Raw genomic sequence first — 18993 nt, 5'->3', positions numbered from 1 at the left:
GCTCTGCCAGGTGGAATTACAGCTGAGCCTGTTTTCTTGGTGCACTGGGGCATTGCTCAAACAGGGCAGAGTTAAGGCTCTGTTGTGGGAATGACATTTAAACACATTTTCGTGCATCCTTGTGTGCACATGCTTTAAAGTTCAGCTGCATTTCCATATTCTGGGAGGGCACAAAATGCTAACAATAAAAAACAATTAAAAAAACCATTAAAGACATAAAACCACACAAAACGTTAAGGCAAGCCGAGCTCTGTGTCAGAATGTTTAATTGCTACAGGGTTTTGTCTGTTTATTCTTTCATGTGTTGGCTTCTACCTTGGCAATGATCCCTCCTCCTCCAGAGCTCACGGATTGTGGGCTGGTCCTGTGGCTGTTCCTGCATCTCACATCACCACTACAGCCTTTTCCTTGCTCCTCAGCTTTTTTCTATGAGGAAAAGTAGATGACAGGATGGGAAGCTGGTGATGGGTTGTATGGAGAGCGCATGGGCTCATGTGGAGTCTTGGGATGGTGCCTGAAGGAGAGACCTGAAGGCTTTATGAGGGATGTAAGGGACTTGTGAGGAGTCTCTCCCTGCAGAGTTCCCCTTCTTCACACCCTGCATCAACAGAGCCTTTCCAGGATGCCCCATCTGCTTCAGCTCCCCCAGTCTGCACTTGTGCTCCACACACACACACACACACACACACACACACACACACACACATACACACAGAGAGACCTTCTCTTCTCAGCACTACCTCTTTGTGACTCAGGTGACTTCAGGGGGACCAGAAGGGGGGAAGGTGACAAGGCTGTGACAGGAGCAGCAGAGAAAGGAGAGTTGATGCAGCCCACGGGCTGGTGCAGAGGTTTGTTCAGGAGACACAGCAGATGGTGGCAGCGGCAGCTTTCGGTGTCTCACATCACTCCCACTCATCATCCACCTCTCCCACACACCTCCACCTTCACGGATTGTAAATGGGGAGTGTGGATGTGGGACAAACAGCACTGCTGCAGGGAGAAAAGCACAGCATCCACGAGCTCTTACAGCAGCTCCCAGCTCAGGGAGGTTGGGTTCAGGGGCAACAGGGCACATCAGTGTCACGACAGCCCACCTTGAAGTCCTCTTCCTTCACGAGCATCCCTTGTCCTCCTCTGCACAAAATCCCAGGCTCTCTGCCTGGCCTGGCTGGCAGTGAGCAAACGTCTAGACCCAGCTCACCAGTTAATAGCTTTTTCAATATTCATTTTGCTTCCCTGAGGAAGAAATGGGCCCCGTGCACTTGGCTGATATAAATACCCGGGGACAGATATTCTGGGGACATGAGCAGAGTCTCGGTTACACTCCTGGACATGCACAACAGCTGCCTGAAGAGCAGCTGGGTTTACAGGTGTGGTTATTGCAGGGAAAGGAGAAGGGGAAGATTGGTAGGGGAAAGGAGATGGTTTTCGGGAATGGGGCAAGGCAACCTTAGGAACCTCTTTCTCAAGTGATCCCAAATTTTCGTTAACACCAACCAAAATCTGTTAGAGACTCACCTTTCCCAGCCAGGGCATCAAGTCACAAAGGACTCACAAACCACAAACAATATTCATCAGAACACCTTTTATTGATTAAGCCTTTTACTATTAATGGAGTCCAGCTGCTATTATTAATAGTGGATAACTTTTCACACACTTCACTCAAACACACACGCTCCCTCTCAGTTTTCCAGCTGGAGCAACAGCTGGGAGGACAATCCCAGCTACTTACACAGCTTGTACTGATGTGCCAGTGGCTTTTAGGTGGGTTTTCACCAGGTGTCTCAAAGGAGGCTAAGGGGGGACCTCATTGTCCTCTACTAGTACCTGAAAGGAGATTCTAGTGAGATGGAGTCAGTCTCTTCTCCCAGGTAACAAGTACAGGACCAGAGGAAATAGCCTCAAATTGTGCCAGGAGAGGTTTAGATGGGATATTGGGGAAAATCATTTCAGAGGAAGGGTGGTCAGGAGTTGGGACAGGCTGTCCAGGGAAGTGGTAGAGACACAATTCCTGGAAGTGTTCAAATAGTGTGGATGTGGCACTTGAGAACACGGTTTAGTGGTGAACATGGTGCTGGTGCTGCGCTGATGGTTGGACTCAATGATCTTAAAGGTCTTTTCCAACCTTAATGATTCCATGGTTCTGTGAAAGGGTGCCTTGTTTCATCAGGTGTAAGGAAAATCCTCTTGTCTTGGTGCAGCCACCACCTTTCTGGATGCAGAAAGCCCTGTTCTGTGGGGCTTATTAATTCCTGGGGGACTTGCTCCCCTTTGGCATGTATTCTCCTCTCTTCAGTCTATTTTCAGGTAACTGTATCTCCATCCACACCCTGAGGTACTTCCAGAACCCATTCCCACAAACTCACGCAAAGGTGCTTTCGTCACAGGCTGTTACAGACCAGAAATGTCACAACCACCTGAGCAAGGCTGTTTCAGACACTTTGAATAACTTTTTTGTGGTGACTGATCCCACCTGTAGCAGAGCTAAAGATTGTTTAGAAAAGCTTAACATTTCCTAACCTTGATGGGGTTAAAATCTCAGCCCTAAGTCAAAGTATTTTGTTGTAATATGTAGGCATGTACAAACACAGCTTTTTCTTTGCTCCAAAACTGAATAGGATTTTGGTTTCTACACCTGCTATTTTGTGAGAATCTGAGATAATACAGCATTCTCACAAACTTTACAGAATGTGTCCTGTCATATGGCTCTGTGATTTTGAAAGTCCAAACATTCCCCTTCTTCAAAGTGCAGTCAGATGAAGGCAAAACCCAGCTGTACTGCTACAATTAAACACTTCCACGAAAATGGCTAAAATTGAACTGATTAAAATTAGATGTTGAGCACTCATGTCCCATCAGTAATCTCTCACTAGAGCTGATCTTCTGCCTCTCTGATCACCAGTCACAGGCGACTCAGTCTTGAAAGCATGGATACATAAATGTCCTGAGCTGAAAGGGATCCACAAGGATCATCGAGTCCAGCTCCTGGCCCTGCATAGGTTGCCATGGTGGAGTTTATAATTTCTATCCTCACTGTATTTCGAGCTCCTCTCCTTCACTCACCACCTCTCAGCAGTGAAGTGAGGGGGCTTTTTTGCTCCTGAGACTTTTCATTTCTGTTCAAGAGGAAGGATGCTGTACCCTGAAGGTACCTATGTATTTAGCCTCGTATAAATGACTATTGCGTTAAATGTGGCAGACAGAGGATGTGCTGCAGGGTCTGTGGTGGGTTTAAGCTTTTGGGGGGGCTTTGGGAGGACACGAGATGGTTTAATGCAGGGTTGGATGGTGTGGACAGGTGATGTCCAGCCCCTCATAAATCAGCTGTGTGATGTGAATTAACAAATCCCTACATCACAGGCACTTCACTGTGGCTTAAAGTGAAGTGCCCCACGGTGCTGCTCTTTCTATGTCAGCAATAGTGTGGCAGGAAGACCAGGGCAGTGACTGTCCACCGGTGCTGCACTGCTGAGGTTGCACCTCAAATCCTGGGGTCAGTTTTGGGTCTCTCAAGACAAGACATTGAGGGGCTGGAGCATGTCCAAAGAAGGGAACTGAGCTGGGGAAGGTCTGGAGCACAAGTCCCATGAGGAGCAGCTGAGGGAGCCGGGGGGGCTCAGCCTGGAGAAAAGGAGGCTCAGGGGGGACCTTCTGGCTCTCTCCAACTCCCTGACAGGAGGATGGAGCCAGGTGGGGGTCGGGCTCTGCTCCCTGGGAACAAGGGACAGGATGAGAGGAAATGGCCTCAGGTTGTGCCAGAGCAGATTTAGATTGGATATTAGGAATAATTTCTTCACAGAAGGGGTTGTCCATCCCTGGCACAGCTGCCCAGGGCAGAGTTGGAGCCACCATCCCCGGAGGGCTTTAAAAGCCGTGTGGATGTGGCACTTGGGGACGTGGGTTAGTGGCGGGCTTGGCAGTGCTGGGGGAGCGGCTTGACTCCGTGATCTCGGAGGGCTTTTCCAACCGAAATGAGCCTGTTATTTTACGATTTTCCTCGGGCAGAAGCAGCCCCAGCCCCGCGTCCCTTCACGGGATCGCGGTCGCCCCACACTGGCCCCGCCCCCTGCCCTCACACGGCCACGCCCACAGAGTGATCCCGCCCACGAGCTCCCGGCCCCGCCCTCCCCCGGCCCCGCCGCCCCTCAGGCCCCTCCGCGGCCCCGCTGTCCTTCCCGCCGCCGGCGCGGAGCTGAGGGGAACTCGCCCCGCACCGCCCCCGCCGCCGCCATCGCGGCGCTCCCGGACACTCTCGAAGCCCAGCGGGGTGGGCGAGAGCGGCGGCGCGGCTCCCACTGAGGCGGCGGGGCGGCAGCGTGACGGCGGCGCGGCGGGCAGGCGCCGAGGGCAGCCCGGCGCGCCGCGGAGCAGGGAGGCCCCGCGGAGCCGCGGCGGAGGAAGGAGGAGGAGCGGGAGGGGAGGGAAGGGAAAGGGAGGGAAAAGGGAAGGAAGGAGGGAGCGAAGGGCCGCGATGCCGCTCTACGAGGGGCTCGGCAGCGGCGGGGAGAAAACCGCCGTGGTGATCGACCTGGGACAGGCCTTCACCAAGTGAGTGCCCCGCGCTACTGCCGGGATTTGGGGTGTCCGGTCTGGAGAAGGGAATGGTGTGGGCAGAGCTCGGAGCCACTTCCAAGTGCCTGAAGGGGCTCCGGGAGCGTGGAGGGGGACTTGGGACAAGGTATAGAGTGACAGGACGGGGGGAATAGCTTCCCACTGCCAGACGGCAGGATTGGATGGGATATTGGGAAGAAATTCTTGGCTGTGAGGGTGGTGAGGCCCTGGCACAGGTTGCCCAGAGAAGCTGGGGCTGCCCCATCGCTGCAAGTGTTCAAGACCAGGTTGGACGGGACTTGGAGCAACCTGGGCTAGTGGAAAGTGTCCCTGCCCATTGCAGGTGGGTGGAATGGGATGATTTTTAAGGTCCCTTCCAACCCAAACCATTCTGGGATTCTAAGAATAGTTATGTGGGGTTTTCCCCTTCACTCCCTTTCTGTGTCGACCAATGTGGTGCAAAGCCAAAAATAACAGATTTGTTTTTTAATCTGATGTTTTAGGTTACAAAAAGGTGTAGCTTGCGGTTGAGGCAGAAACACTCAGGTGTTTATTTAGTAAATTCATCTCGTGGCCCAAAAGCGCAGCTTTGCCTCTGCCCTCCAAGTGTCCAAACACCCCCCTGTGTTACAAACCCCCCTCGTGTCCAAGGGGCTCTCATGACAAAGGGGCTGTTTAAGGAAAGTTAAACCATATCTGGGGTTAAAACTATCTGGAAATGCTCTCTGGGTGTCAGTGAGCTGATTATTATTATTATTATTATTATTATTATTATTATTATTATTATTATCTTACAAGAATAATTCTCCCTTGAGCTCTGAGCACTCTTCCAAGGCTTGTGGCCGTGTCCATGTGGATGTTTCCCTGCTGGAAGCCCTGGGAAGTTCCCTGGTTGCCAAAACAGGCTGGAATTACAGGGGACAGGGTTTCTTGTCCAAATCTGGTTTATTATTTGTTTGGGTTTTTTTCAAGTGACAGTGTAGTTGCAGGCCAGCAGCAGCTTTGTTACCTGGGAATGAGAGGATTTAACAGGATGGAAACAAGTGATTCCAGGTGTGGCTTTTTGTGGATTTGTGCCCTGTGGCCAATCAGAGGCTTTTCTCAAATTTATGGTTTTATGAGGTTTATCCCCTGGGCATTATTTATCCAATAAAATGCTCCCATGGGAAAGCTTTTCCTCTCTTTTTTTAGGACCTGTTTTCAGCTTTCATTCTTGTAAAGAAATAACAGCTTAATTGTATGAGAGATGTCTCTACCCGTTTCCAAATAAGGCTGAAATCAGCCAAAAATTCAAAAGTTGTCAGGATGACAGGGAGGGAAAACTACCTGTGCACACTGGGAATGCACAGGAATTTTTTAAGAGACTGAAGAAAATAATTAAATTCTGAACTGTGGCCATTTTAATTTTTTTTTCTGAGATGATCCAACACGTTGACAGTTACCAACTATGAAAATCAAGCATTAATTGACCTTCTGCATTAAAAGTGCTCCAAGTCCAGCAGCTTTTTGGTTTTCTACTGTAGTTTTCTTCTGAGGTTTGACAGGGGTGAAACAAATCTCAGGCACTGAGTTTATTAAAATAAATTTAATTTCTTTTGGTTTTAATTTCCTTTCTTCAGTCCATTGTTCTTGTGTGTTTTGGGAAGAGCAGGTGGGTTTCTGAAAAGTTTGTTTGGGGATTGCTGCTATTTTTATCTTGTTGGGATAAATTAAGGGAGTCAATAAAAAAGATATAGAATCTTTCTCTATCTTTTAATCCATCTGTAAATGGCCAGATAGAAAATCTGTGTACAAAACACCCCTCTGCAGTCCCAGAAACAGCCCTAATTAATCACTCTCTGATGGTTCCCAGGCCCAGTGTGTTAAACAGTGGCTTCAAATATTAAAGTTTTCTGCATTTTCTTTCAGGTGTGGCTTTGCAGGAGAAACAGGACCAAGATGCATCATCCCCAGTGAGATAAAGAAACCTGATGTCTCAAAGGTGAAATGTGTTACCTCAACTGCTTTATAGTGTTTGATGTGTTATGAGATAGAAGGGATTTGCAGGTGCTTTTTCTGTCCATCACAAGCTGGTTTTTTCATTCTCTGAATAAAATATTCTGGAATATTATTATATTTTTCAGTATTTTAGCTGCTGCTATTAGAAGCTTGTGACTTGATACAAGTGATGTGATGCCAATGCTGATTAAATTTGGGGTATTTTTGGAGAAATTGCTTTGCCTAGTTAAGCTTTTTATACTTTCTTTTGGTAGAGAGTGGAGGTTTGGAAAACTAGTGTCAAATTGCCTGTAATAGTAATAGTGAGAAATAATTATAATAATGCAAAATTAGCATTGATAAACTCTGGAGTTTAGTTATAGGGTGAGTTTCTGAGGTGCTTTAAGGACAAAGAGCAAAGAGTGAGTTTTTCTGCATATATAGTGCCAGATTAGATATGTTCAGGTAAAATATATTCTGTATATGTCCTGTTTCTTCACATACCCTGTATATATTTACATGGAATCACTGACTGTGGATGTTTTCCCTTCCCAGCCTGTCAGGGTGGTTCAGTACAACATTAACACCGAAGAGCTGTATTCCTACCTGAAGGAATTCATCCACATGCTGTATTTCAGGTGAGAGATCCCTGGCTGGCAGTTCCTCAGGCCCTCCTGCAGCTCCTTTCTGAGCACCTGGAGAGCTGTGAGCAGGGTCACTGAGCTCTGATGGGTAAGGAAAAAAAAAACCACACAAACAAGACTTTAAAAGTAGCTGCCTGGCTCTGTTCTTGCAGGAGAAGCTCAGTGCTGCTGAGATTTGGGTTGTATCACAGCCAGCTCATGTCCTGCAGCATCAGTTGCTCTCTAGAAATAGAAATTATTTGATAAGTTGCCCTTTAATTGTGCCCTTTGTAAAGGGCTCGATAAGGGGAAGTCATTACCCAGGAAGTTGCATTGATTCTGGTCAGGCTGGAGCTCATCCTGTACCAGTGCAGAGCTCTCCACAGTGCTTTGGAAGGAGGAATCTTAATCTGTGGAATATTTTTACCTCAACAATACATCTTTTTATTGTATTTTTAGGACGCTTAGTGAATAACAGCGTTGGACTTAGTCTTTCCTCTTTGCTTCCAATCCTTATTTTTACACAGTAAAAAAAACATCACAGGGAAACCAGTATTTGATTTCTGGGCCTCAGATCTTCTGGTGTGGGTTGGGTTTTCTTTTCTTCTCTTGTCTTTGGCCATTGCTTTGTAATTGAAATCATGACAATTCCTTTCTCTTCCACGGAAATCAGAAAATCTGTATCATCATTCTCTGTCTTTTATGATGCTGTGTGACACTGAACAAGCCAGTAATGATTTATTTTTGCATTTCTTTATACTGATTTAGAAGTATAGAGTGGATATTCAGAACTACAAGCTCTGTTTTCCATACCACACTTTTCTTAACTTTTTTCTGGGAAAGCGTTGGGGGTTTTATATTTGTGAAGAAGACTCTGGGATCTTCTGTAGGAAATGCTATCTAAATGCAAATTTTTAGGATTTTTTTGGGGGAAAATGGGATATAAATATAAGGTAGGTCTAATAACACGTGCCTGAACTGCCCAGTTTTGGTTCACACATCTTGCCCTTTTTTAGGCACCTGCTGGTGAATCCCCGAGACCGTCGTGTGGTGATCATAGAATCGGTCCTGTGCCCTTCCCACTTCAGAGACACCCTCACAAGGGTCCTGTTCAAGCATTTTGAGGTACATGTTTTCCAGAAATATGTAAATTTGCCCCACGTGCTCAGTGTAGCACTTCTCAGTAGAAACTGTACTTACAGTCAGTGCCAGATGTGGACCAAGAAATGAAAATGGTGCCAAAAGAGCGAGAGAGGCATAAAGAAGAAACATCTGAGGAAACAGAGCTTGGAAGTTGGTTTAAGGGCCATTTTTGTTCCATTCTGGCTCTTCATGAGGCCACAAAGCAGCAGCAATTAGCAAGACTCTGAAAGGTTTCTCTGGCTTATAGGATAATAGAGCTCCCATCCCACTGTCCCAGACAGATCCAATAATCCCCACTGAGCGCTGCCTGGAGCCAGGATTTCTATTTAAACACTTGTTAGTGCTCTGTCAGCGAGTCTCCTGGTTTCTGCCAGAGTCAATAGCTCTGCCTGGCACATGACCTGAGCTGTGGCTGTGCTCATTTAGATAAGAGCTTACCTGAAATTAATTAACTTCTCTGCCTAATGAATGTTTTTAAAGACAATTTGTTGAAGAAAAGAAGTTATGGGTGCTCCATCCCTGGAAGTGTCCAAGACCAGGTTGGATGGGGCTCGGAGCACCCTGGGATAGTGGAAGGTGTCCCTGCCCATGGGATGATCTTTAAGGTCCCTTCCAACCCATCCATACTTCTTCAATTCAGACAGAACAAAAGTTAAGGTTCTTCTATAAAAAGCAGTGAAACTTTGTCTGCAGTACCTCTTCACTGTGCTTCCACAGCACAGTTTTCCAACTAATGCTAAATTTCTGCATAATTCTTTCTTACTGTTGATAAAATTTTCTGATGACTTGAAATTGCTGAAAGATTTCAGTGATTTGGTTGAGGGTTTTTTCCAAATTCCCTTACAGGAGTAAAATATGTCTCAGGTAAAGCACATCCCATCCAAAATGGTTTGGCAAAAATTACTCATGACTTCAGAGTCATATTTTGATGGAAACACCTTGTAACTTGTGAGGAAGTCAGTATAATAATACTGATGGGAGGTTAATTCTCTCTGGTTTCTATTTCCATTTGGTGCAAAGAATAAAAGTGGTTTATTAATACAGGCTCAGTATTCTAACTTACATCTCTGAGCTAAATGTCAGTAATGTTGCCCATAAATGCCGGATTTATTGATATTTCTCATTTAATTCACACTTCAAGGTGTTCCATTGAAGGAATTGTTGCTATCTAGGAAACTTGATTTGTGGAATTCTGGGAGAAGGAAGTAATTCTTATGTAATTTTAACCTGAGTTTCCACATTGCTTTGTGGAGAGTGTTTTAAGGAGCCTCCTGTGAGTTTGTGTGCAGCAGTGTGTTATCAGAAGGCACACTTTTAAGGGTCTTCTAGCATTTTTGTTCACATCTTCAAGTCTTCATACAACTTCTCAAGTAGCTGTGTATTGGTGTCTTTTCAATGACAATAAGAAACCTGATATAAGACTTAAGATGAGTTGAGTGGTTTGTTTCTTTTTCCCCACTCCTGTCAACTGTCCTTTTGGTTTCCACGTAGGTTCCATCTGTTTTGTTTGCTCCGAGTCACCTGATGTCTCTCCTGACCCTTGGGATCAATTCTGCCATGGTGCTGGACTGTGGATATGCAGAAAGCTTGGTGCTGCCTGTATCCTTGAATTTTCAGCAGTAAGGCTGTTGTGACAAGATGGGATTTTTATAGACTTCACTAATAGGAACAGCTCAACCAGTCTGGCTTTTGGCTGTAGGGTGTCACAGCTTGGGGAATCCCTTCACAGCTGACGTGGGGCATCTGTGCTCCCTCAAACCTGGGGAAGGGGGTTCATGACTTCAACCTTTATAAACTAGAAATTAGTTTTGGAGAAAAGCAGTTAGAAAGTGTTTCTAACAGCTAATGCAAGGGGAAAAGCATTTAGTTCCAGCAGACTGAAAACTCATAATAGGAAAAAAGGAGAATTTCCTGATCTTCCTGTAGATCTATGAAGGAATTCCGATCCTGAGCTGCTGGGGTTCCCTGCCCCTGGGAGGAAGGGCCATCCACAAGTAAGTTCACAATTATCCATTCCAGGTCACAAATTATTTATTTGTGAAAGTTCATCTTTGATTCATGAGCAGAGATTCTTGTTTTTAAATCATAACTTGCTGTAACATCGTCCAGTTTTCAGAGTTACCACTGTTTGGCTTTCATTGATGTGGTAAAAGCTGTGGAAATCACATCTTGTGAAGTTTGTATTTAGAAGGATGTGACTGAAAGGGGTAAATATTGTCTGTTAAGGGTAGTACAGAGAACCAGGCTGAGTTCTTGGCTGTCTTTAACTACCTTTGTGCAATGTTTTAGGGAGCTGGAGTATCAGTTGCTGGAGCAGTGCACAGTGGATACAGGATTAGCCAAAGGACAGAGCCTTCCATCTGTGATGGGTAAGGTCTGGGATGTGGCAGATGTGCTGTGAACTTGCACCAGGGAAACTGGATTGATACTAACAGTGAATAAAATGAGTTTAGTAATCACTGGCTCTTGTGTCACCCACATGGATGAATTCTTTCCTTGTATTTAACAGGTATATTATCTTTAGGATAAACCACTCGTAACAGCAGTTTTGGATAAGGGCTGAGATAAAGTTCTGTAGTAATTTTGTAGTTTTGAGGCAAGACAAACACCTTATTTCACTTCTTAATATCCTTTCTTCCTTGGAAATCTTTAAAATCTTGGAAATCTTTAAAAGCTGCCCCATCCTTGGAGGTGTTCCAGGCCAGGCTGGGTGGGGCTTGGAGCACCCTGGTCTAGTGGAAGGTGTCCTTGGAATGAGGTGATCTTTGAGGTGCTTTCCAACTCAAACCATTCTGGGATTCTATGATTCTATGAAAGTGAAAATTTAATGTATTAAATGTAATTCAAACTTAGTTTAATTCTCCTTCTATTTAAAAATAAAAAATCTTGCAATCTAATTTTTTTTTTTTTCATTTCAGGCTCAGTTCCAGAAGACATAGTAGAGGACATAAAAGGTAAGATTTTTTTTTTTTGCTTTGTGAAGCTCTGGTTTATTAACTTGTGCATTAGAGTATGATAATAATAAGATTGCAATATTTTACATTTAGGAAATTATTTCCCTTCTGTGTTTGCCATATTTCTTACCTACTGGAAGAACCTGTGGCGTTTTTACTCTTTGAAAGCAAAACCAAAACTGTGTGTTGAATTCCTCTTTCAGTTCAGCCTGTGTGTTGTTGGGATGTAATTTGGAGTTGGATTTGGTGGATGAGCACAGAAAGAGGATTGCACTGTTGTGTAGATTTGTTTGTAGATTAACTAGAAAGACTCAGTTTGCTTTAAAGTTAACTAAAAAAAAGGATGTATAAAAGACATTTTGGTGTGTTAATCAGGTAGGCAAGATGAGACAAGGACTACATTTATATCAGAAAAAACAGAGTCTTTCTCTGGGCAGAACTTGCATGAATTCCTGTGTAATGTTTCATGTGCAACAGATACAAAAATATATATTTACCTAGAAAATAGCAATTAGGATATATATCTTGGACCAAATTTGGAAGAAATCCATTGGTCAAATGCAAAATAATTTGTCAAATGGAAGTTGCTTTTCTGATTCCTGGACTTGAGGACAGTTTTCTGACCAGTCCAGGTTTTTAGGCAGTCTTTTGGAAGCAGATATAACACACTAGGGATGGAATCAGGGTTGTCTGTGTACCGGGGGGTTGTTTCTTTGGAACAGCAGTTTATGAAGATGCTTATCTGTGCCAGATACAAATGAATAAGTATATAATAACAGTTACAGCTGGGATACCCATGAGATTGTGCTCTTTCAGTGTTGCCTGGAGGAAAAAAAAAAAACCTCTGGAATTCTTAGGGTGCTGAGGAGTTACACCAGGAAAAATACTCCATGATTGCAGCTTGTTCAGGAAAGGAGCAGGGTCTCATTTGAAGTGGTGGTGCAAGACCTGCAGTGGAGCGTTTGACAGCAGGGTACAACCCCTGACACCTTGTGGTGGCTGAAGGCACCATCAGGAACATCCCTCTGACTTTAAATCTTACGTGGTTTGGCTGAGAAAGAAATCCTGCCTGTCCCGGCGTGGTTTGGGTGTCAGCTTCACTTAAACTCACGGTCAGACACCATCTGAACTCTGCTGAAGTGTAGAGACTGCTTTTCTTTGCATTTGTTTGGTAATGGCTTGGACCAGCAAGGGCCTGAATCGTGTGTTGTTTTCTAAATTGAAAAAAATTAGTCTTTATTGGTGATGAAAAGATCCAACACGGCCTCACTTTGCCCTTTCCCTCTGTGCAGTCCGTACTTGCTTTGTGAGTGATCTCCAACGGGGGCTGAAGATCCAGGCAGCCAAGTTCAACATTGATGGCAGTGCTGAGGTGAGTGGAGAATGAAGCTCGTCCTACTCTTTTTGAGGTGGCTGGAGCCTTTTTTGGCCTCTAAAATATTGCCCTTGTGTTTTTATTTCCAGCGTCCTTCACCGCCTCCAGACGTGGACTATCCTTTGGATGGAGAAAAGATTCTCCATGTGGTTGGCCCCATCAGGTGAGAAATGCCATAAACAGAGTATTGATCACTATGAGGATATATCTCAACTCTAAAAGCGCATTAGTTTGCATAAAATTGAGTTTTAATGAAACACTTGCATATGCTTTTAGTGCCTGTTAAATAAAGGCTTTGTGCTGGGCACAGTCCAGGCCCAGCATGGGAGGTGGTGGCTTCTCCAGAGCTCGGAGAGGAAGGTGAGAGCAAGGAGATTGGAGGGGTTGGGGAGGAGAAATGGGTATTAATGCCTGATGATGAGACAGATTTAGAGACATGAATGAGGAATTTTAGCCTGGAGAAAAGGAGGCTCAGGGGAGACCTTTCACTGTCTACAATTCCCTGACAGGAGGGTGGAGCCAGGTGAGGGTTGGTCTCTTCTGCCAGTAATAAGTGACAGGATGAGAGGAGACAGCTTCAAGTTGCACCAGGACAGGTTTAGATTGGAGATGAGGGAAAATGTCTTCATTGAAAGGCTGCCCAGGGAAGTGGTGGAGTCTTTTCCAATCTTAAGGATTCCATGATTGTCCTTTGCCCTTTGGCACTGCCCAGTGCATGGGCTGTGTGACAGAGGTGACAATGTGCTGGCAGCAGGAAGTCTGAAGTTATCTCAGCTCTGCTGTTCCTGAGTTCAGCTCACAGTGTGGTTTTGCCTCTCGTTAACACTCACTTTCCTGCCTGTTCCACAGGGACTCCGTGGTGGAGATACTGTTTGAACAGGATAATGAAGAGACATCTGTTGCCACTTTGATCTTGGATTCCCTCGTTCAGGTATCTTTGTATTAAACAATTTATGGAATTCCTCCAGCCTTGGAGATCCTGCAGTTATAAATGACTCAAGACTTTGAGTCCTGCAGGCTGCTCGTTTACCTGAGCTGGAATAAAATTAATTTGGACATCTTTATTACAGGCAGCATATTGGATTTATTGCAGAAAATTTTCTTGGCATATACAAACACTGCAGTTCTTATTATATTTAGGAAAAAAATGCATTAGAAAACCACTGTAAATGGAAATTTTCATTATGTGGTGATGGATGTGTGTTAATTAAAGTTGACTCCCTGTAGTTATTGATGCCACTTAAATAAAGTTTGCTGAGACATAATTTATTGGAGAGCCAAGGACTTGGGCTGACATGGCAAACACTTCAATTAGAATTCCTTATGCAAACAAATTGTTTAAGGAGGTCTGTGCCTGGACCCCTCACCTCTGCACCTCCAGGCATTTCCCTCTGGCTTATGTTGATTATGTTCCAGTTAAATATGGGAAAACAGCAATTGGGAGGGCATGGAAATGGACTGAATGTCTAACAGACCTCTGAATGCACTTCAGGCAATTCCAGTTAAAATTATTTTTTTTGGGGTGTTTATTTTTGTCTCCCTGTTTGCATTAGTGCCCCATAGACACCAGGAAGCAGCTGGCAGAGAACCTGGTGGTGATCGGGGGCACCGCGATGCTCCCGGGATTCCTCCACAGGCTCATGGCAGAGATCAGGTACCTGGTGGAGAAACCCAAGTACAAGGAAGCACTGGCCACCAAAACCTTCAGGATTCACACCCCACCTGCCAAACCCAACTGTGTGGCCTGGCTGGGAGGTAAGAACGGGAACAACTGAGAGGAGAAGGTGAAAACAAACCTTCCAAGTGAGATTTGTGATGAACAAACAGCAGGACAAATGAGGTGAAGTGTTGACATCGAGCTGCAGTGAGCTCTGGGGAATTGTTAGTGTGTGGAGTAAAGCTCCCTCAGGGATATTTGGAGGGCACTGAGGGTTATGGGAGCTTTTAAACAGGTGAGGAGCAGTTGGAAACAGGTGAAAGGTGAGGTGCTGGCTCAGGTGCAGGACAGAGCTACCTCCATACTAAGAGGCAGAGCAGAGATTCCTACTTGTGGAAAAATCAAGTTAATCACTGCTGGAGGAGCTATGGAAAGGCTGCCAACTCCCTGTGCTGGTCACAAGTGCCAGTAACTAACACCATAAACTTTTAGTTTTCAAACCTCTTATTTTTAGGATTAGCAAACCAGGACAGTTTCTAGGCACCAAGTTCTTGATGCTTTTCTTCCCTGGCAGCTCTGGTCAGCTGCCACGGGCTGGACCTTCTCACAGCTTGTGTGAACTTGTGGGATAACTTTTTGAGGAGAGGAAATTGCCTTGAACAACCCCTTACAAAGGGGGTTTGGTTGAAGTGCTTAAAATAAAAACTTTTAGGAAGCTTTGTCATAAGAAGTTGGTTAACCAGGCCGGGTTTGCTGTCAGCAGAGAGTAGATGATTCTTTGTTTTCAGTTACTTTCAAGGGACATAAATGGAAGCAGTTTGGGATTAGCTGGGCTACTGAAAAGGAAAAAAGGAAAGCCTTTAATTTGTGGGACAGAGCTGAAAAAGCCCAACCAGTTGAGATTCTGGATGGGAAGAATTAGAAAATGAAATTCAGTACATCAAATTAATGCAGGTTTTTTTCTTCCTTCCCAATAATGCAGGAGCCATTTTTGGAGCACTCCAGGACATACTTGGGAGCCGATCCGTGTCCAAGGAATATTACAGCCAGACAGGCCGCATTCCCGACTGGTGCTGCCTGAACAATCCTCCTCTGGAAATGATGTTTGACGTTGGAAAAGCACCCCCACCATTGATGAAAAGGGCTTTTTCTACAGAGAAATAAGCACCTGCACGTTGCACAAGGATTCTGCACCATTTCAGATACATGTGCATTGGGTTTTGTTTTTTTATGAAGTACTTTGTGTGTAACACTATTAAATATCAGCAACCTGGATGTTTTCAGGGAGTGTAGGCACTAACACTATTTAAAAACATGTCCAGTTATAGTTTAAGAACTTCATTCTGGCAACTCCTGTGTTTTTTTGTCTTGTTCTGAAGAAATTCTGCACTGTCATGAGTTGTACCCTCCTGAGTTGTTTGTTATTTATCTGTATAGTAAATGGCACTGCTGAGAGAATTTGTTTTGAGAGATTTTAATTTTAAAATATGCTTAGAAGAAGGAGGGGAAATATCCATGGAAGGAAAATATGTATGGAAGGGTTTTTTTCTGCCAAGTCCTGCATTAAAATATTCCACCCTCGAATCACCTGTGAGGAAATGGTTTGGGGCTGTTCAGCAAAGGTGGTGGGACATTATTTCCCCTGGACACCATCCTGTTTTGAGAGTTTCAGCAGAGAACTCTTGTGCCTGTAGTTCTGATGTAATGCTGAGCTGAAAACTCTTCCGGTATCTCTCCTCCAAGAAAGATTTCAGAATTATAAACTGTAATAAATTATTGCAAATTGATTGTAAACAGGGGTGTGAGGGCAAAGTTGACTCACTGGCTCACTTGCCGTTCTGTTTCATACGTGCTTTGCCTTAACACATGGTGTTAGTTGGCACATGGGAGGAGATGCTCCCTTTTAATTTAATGGTTTTCAAATGAAAAAAGCCACAAAACCCAGGAACTGCTGTTTCAAGTGTTAGAGTCTGTGTTAGGTGAGACTTTGCTGGTTGGTGACAGAGGTCTCGGAGTGCTGCCAATGATTTCTCCCCAGAGGTGCTGGCAGAAGCTGTGTTTTTGAATTGCCTTCTTCCCACTTCGGATGAGCTGCATGGCTGTTACAGAGAAAGCATGGAAAAACAGGTGTAGCTGTGAGAAGTTGTTTTATAGTCCTGGGATGAGGTTGGTTTTTTAGAGACCCTGTTCTCGTGGAATTCCAGGCTGGATAAATGGGCGCTGTCCCAGTTCCAGACGCAGAGCCAGCCTGAGGTGTACAGAACACACAGGCCCAGGCTCTGCTGCTCATTTTCTGTTATAATTTGAATAATTTGGGCTGCACCTCTGTGACCCTGGTCCTGTTTTACCTCAATAAGAACTGAGCCAGAGCTTAGCAAGGCTTGCTCCCGAGAGGAGAGTTTTCCATCAGCACAAGCCCTGTGGAGCTGGGAGGGATTACTCGTGTCCGTAAGGTTCTCAGAGGGAAGGATGAAACTCCTATGGAGCCCGTGGTCGTGGTGGTGCAATGATGTCATTTTCCTGAACTGCAGCAGACTGCAGCTGAGGAAATTCAGGATATTCTTAGCCTTTTTCAGGATATTCCTGTGCTGCTGTGCACATGTACCCTGGAACTCTCCTGGCGTGTTCTGCGACCTTGTCTTCGTTCTGCCCACACAAATCCTCTCCTGTGGGGTTTCTGCATCACTGAACAGCTCCAACAGCTGCTGTTTCTGGCAGGACCAGAATTCCTGACTCCTGTGTTACTGCTGGGCTGAAGCGCAGAGTCCTGGGACCTGTTAAGGACATAAACACGATTCTTAGTTCATGGGAGGGGTGAGAAAGACTATTAATGGCTTGCCCTGGGAAGCCCTTGGAGATCACACCCTAAATGTGTAATCGTGTAGAGAGGGGGTTGGCTGGTTTTTTACAGCCTGACTGTTGTAGTTCTTCCCTCCCTGGCACGGCAGAGATCCATGGATCTTTGCAGCAAATGCACAGTGAGCACACATGATTTATCCTGAAGGACAGTGGCAGACACAAACCTCTGCAGTAACTGGAGGATTTTCCTCTAAAGTTCCTGGTTCTGGACTGGATGCCATTCCATAAGATGGGTGTTAACCAACTGCAAACAGCTCCAGCTGAGTCCTGCTGACAGGAAGAATATTTTATAATATTCGCGAGCCTGTTATGTCTGCCTGTGTCTGTGCTGTGTCAGTGGGAGCTGGTCCTTGGGAGAAGGGGCTTTACCTCGTTCCCTTCCTCTCCCTTTTCATAGAATTAGGGAATATCTTAAGTTGGAAGGGACCCCATAAGGATCGTAATACCATGAGTCATAAGTCCCCAAAAGTCCAGGTCCCTGCAGGACTACTTAAACTAAATCGTGTGGCTGAGAGCATCATCCAGAGCTCCTTGAGCTCTGACAGGCTCGGTGTCCTGAGCACTTCCCTGCAGAGTCTGTTCCAGTGATGGACCAACCCAAACCACAGAGTACCAGAATGGTTTGTTTTGGAAGGGACCTAAAAGGCCATCCAGTTTCAATCCCCCTTCCATGGGCAGGGACACCTTCCACTATCCCAGGTTGCTCCAAGCCCCATCCAACCTGGCCTTGAACACTTCCAGGGATGGGACAGCCACAGCTTCTCTGGCAACCTGTGCCAGGGCCTCAGCATCCTCACAGGGGAGAATTTATTCCTACTATAAAACCCCAGATCCCTTTCCGTGTGGCTGTTCTTTAGCTCCTCCTCCCCCGGTTTGTGTGTAACCAGGGTTACCCCATTCCAGGCGGAGGATCCCACCCTGGCTCTTATTAAATTTCCCTGGGCCTTTTCTTTCCCAGCTCTCCAGGTTGTCCAGGTGTCTCTGTAATTCCTCCCTGCCCTCGAGGGCGTCCACGGCTCCTACTTCATTAACGTATTAATTTCTCCGATTCCTGCATCCTGATCATTTATTAAATAAAGCAATTTTTTTCAGGGATGCAATGTTTAGTAGCCGGTGCCAGGATTAGCACAGCTCCTGCTTTATTACGTGCGTGTCATTCCTGCATCAAAACCATTTATTAAAAAGAGCGATTTTTTGCAGGCATGCAGCGTTCAGTGCCAAGATTATCCCAGCTCCTACTTTACTATGTACGCGTCACTGCTGCACCCAGCTCACTTATAAAAACTAATTTTCTCGGGGATAACAGTGTATTAATCACTTCCACAGGCTGTATTTGCGGGATTCCCTCAGGAGCCTCCCGGTTCTCCGGAGCGCTGGCGGTGAATCCCCCTCAGGGATGGTGGGAGAGGGTGGCGAGCCGGTATTTTCCAGCCGGGAGCGCTCCAAAAGAACGAGGGGAACAAAAGTAATGCTCCCAACCTGGAGCAGGCTGTGAATCCCCCTCAGGGATGTTGGGAGAGGGTGGTGAGGCGGCACTTTCCCGCCGGGAGCGCTCCTAAAGAGCGAGGGGCACAAAAGCGCTGGGCCCAAGGCGGAGCGGGCGGTGAATCCCCCTCAGGGATGGTGGGGCGGTGTTTTCCCGCCGGGATGCCTCCAAACGGGTGAGGGGCACAAAACTGCTGCGCCCAACGTGAAGCGGGCGGTTTCCCGCCGGGAGCGCTCCGAAAGGGAATCGGTGGGAGAGGGCACAAAATTAATGCGCCCAACGTGGGGCTCGAACCCACGACCCTGGGATTAAGAGTCCCATGCTCTACCGACTGAGCTAGCCGGGCACTGGAAGTGTGCGACACA

At 45.8% G+C, this 18993-nt stretch overlaps 1 protein-coding gene, 1 long non-coding RNA gene and 1 other non-coding gene across 4 annotated transcripts; 1 reads left to right on the top strand and 2 right to left on the bottom strand.

The window, feature by feature from the left end:
• The first annotated feature begins 4386 nt into the window (after positions 1-4386).
• ACTR10 (actin related protein 10) lies at positions 4387-15867 on the top strand. Its single transcript, XM_027718188.2, has 13 exons — positions 4387-4551; positions 6463-6535; positions 7087-7169; positions 8171-8279; positions 9789-9896; positions 10224-10291; positions 10587-10666; positions 11216-11251; positions 12544-12623; positions 12716-12789; positions 13476-13557; positions 14180-14381; positions 15266-15867. Exons 1-13 carry the CDS (start codon positions 4475-4477, stop codon positions 15445-15447), a joined length of 1254 nt encoding a protein of 417 aa, XP_027573989.1. The 5' UTR covers positions 4387-4474; the 3' UTR covers positions 15448-15867.
• LOC113986463 lies at positions 14726-18913 on the bottom strand. Of its 2 annotated transcripts, none has more exons than XR_005565924.1 (3): positions 18461-18913; positions 17307-17409; positions 14726-17057 (listed from the first exon to the last, which is right to left on the bottom strand). It is a non-coding gene; the product is annotated as an uncharacterized LOC113986463 (long non-coding RNA). The 2 variants fall into 2 exon arrangements; XR_003540200.2 differs by having other exon boundaries at positions 18622-18913.
• Positions 18902-18974, bottom strand: TRNAK-CUU. The gene has a single exon. It is a non-coding gene; the product is annotated as a tRNA-Lys (tRNA).
• Between the last annotated feature and the right edge of the window lie 19 nt (positions 18975-18993).

The sequence above is a fragment of the Pipra filicauda genome, unplaced genomic scaffold (genome assembly GCF_003945595.2).
Source record: "Pipra filicauda isolate LSUMZ 115617 unplaced genomic scaffold, ASM394559v2 scaffold581_size553298_pilon, whole genome shotgun sequence".
Classification (NCBI taxonomy): domain Eukaryota; kingdom Metazoa; phylum Chordata; class Aves; order Passeriformes; family Pipridae; genus Pipra; species Pipra filicauda.
The sequence above is the reverse complement of the archived record's forward strand: the minus strand, read 5'-3'. Positions and strand labels throughout refer to the sequence as shown.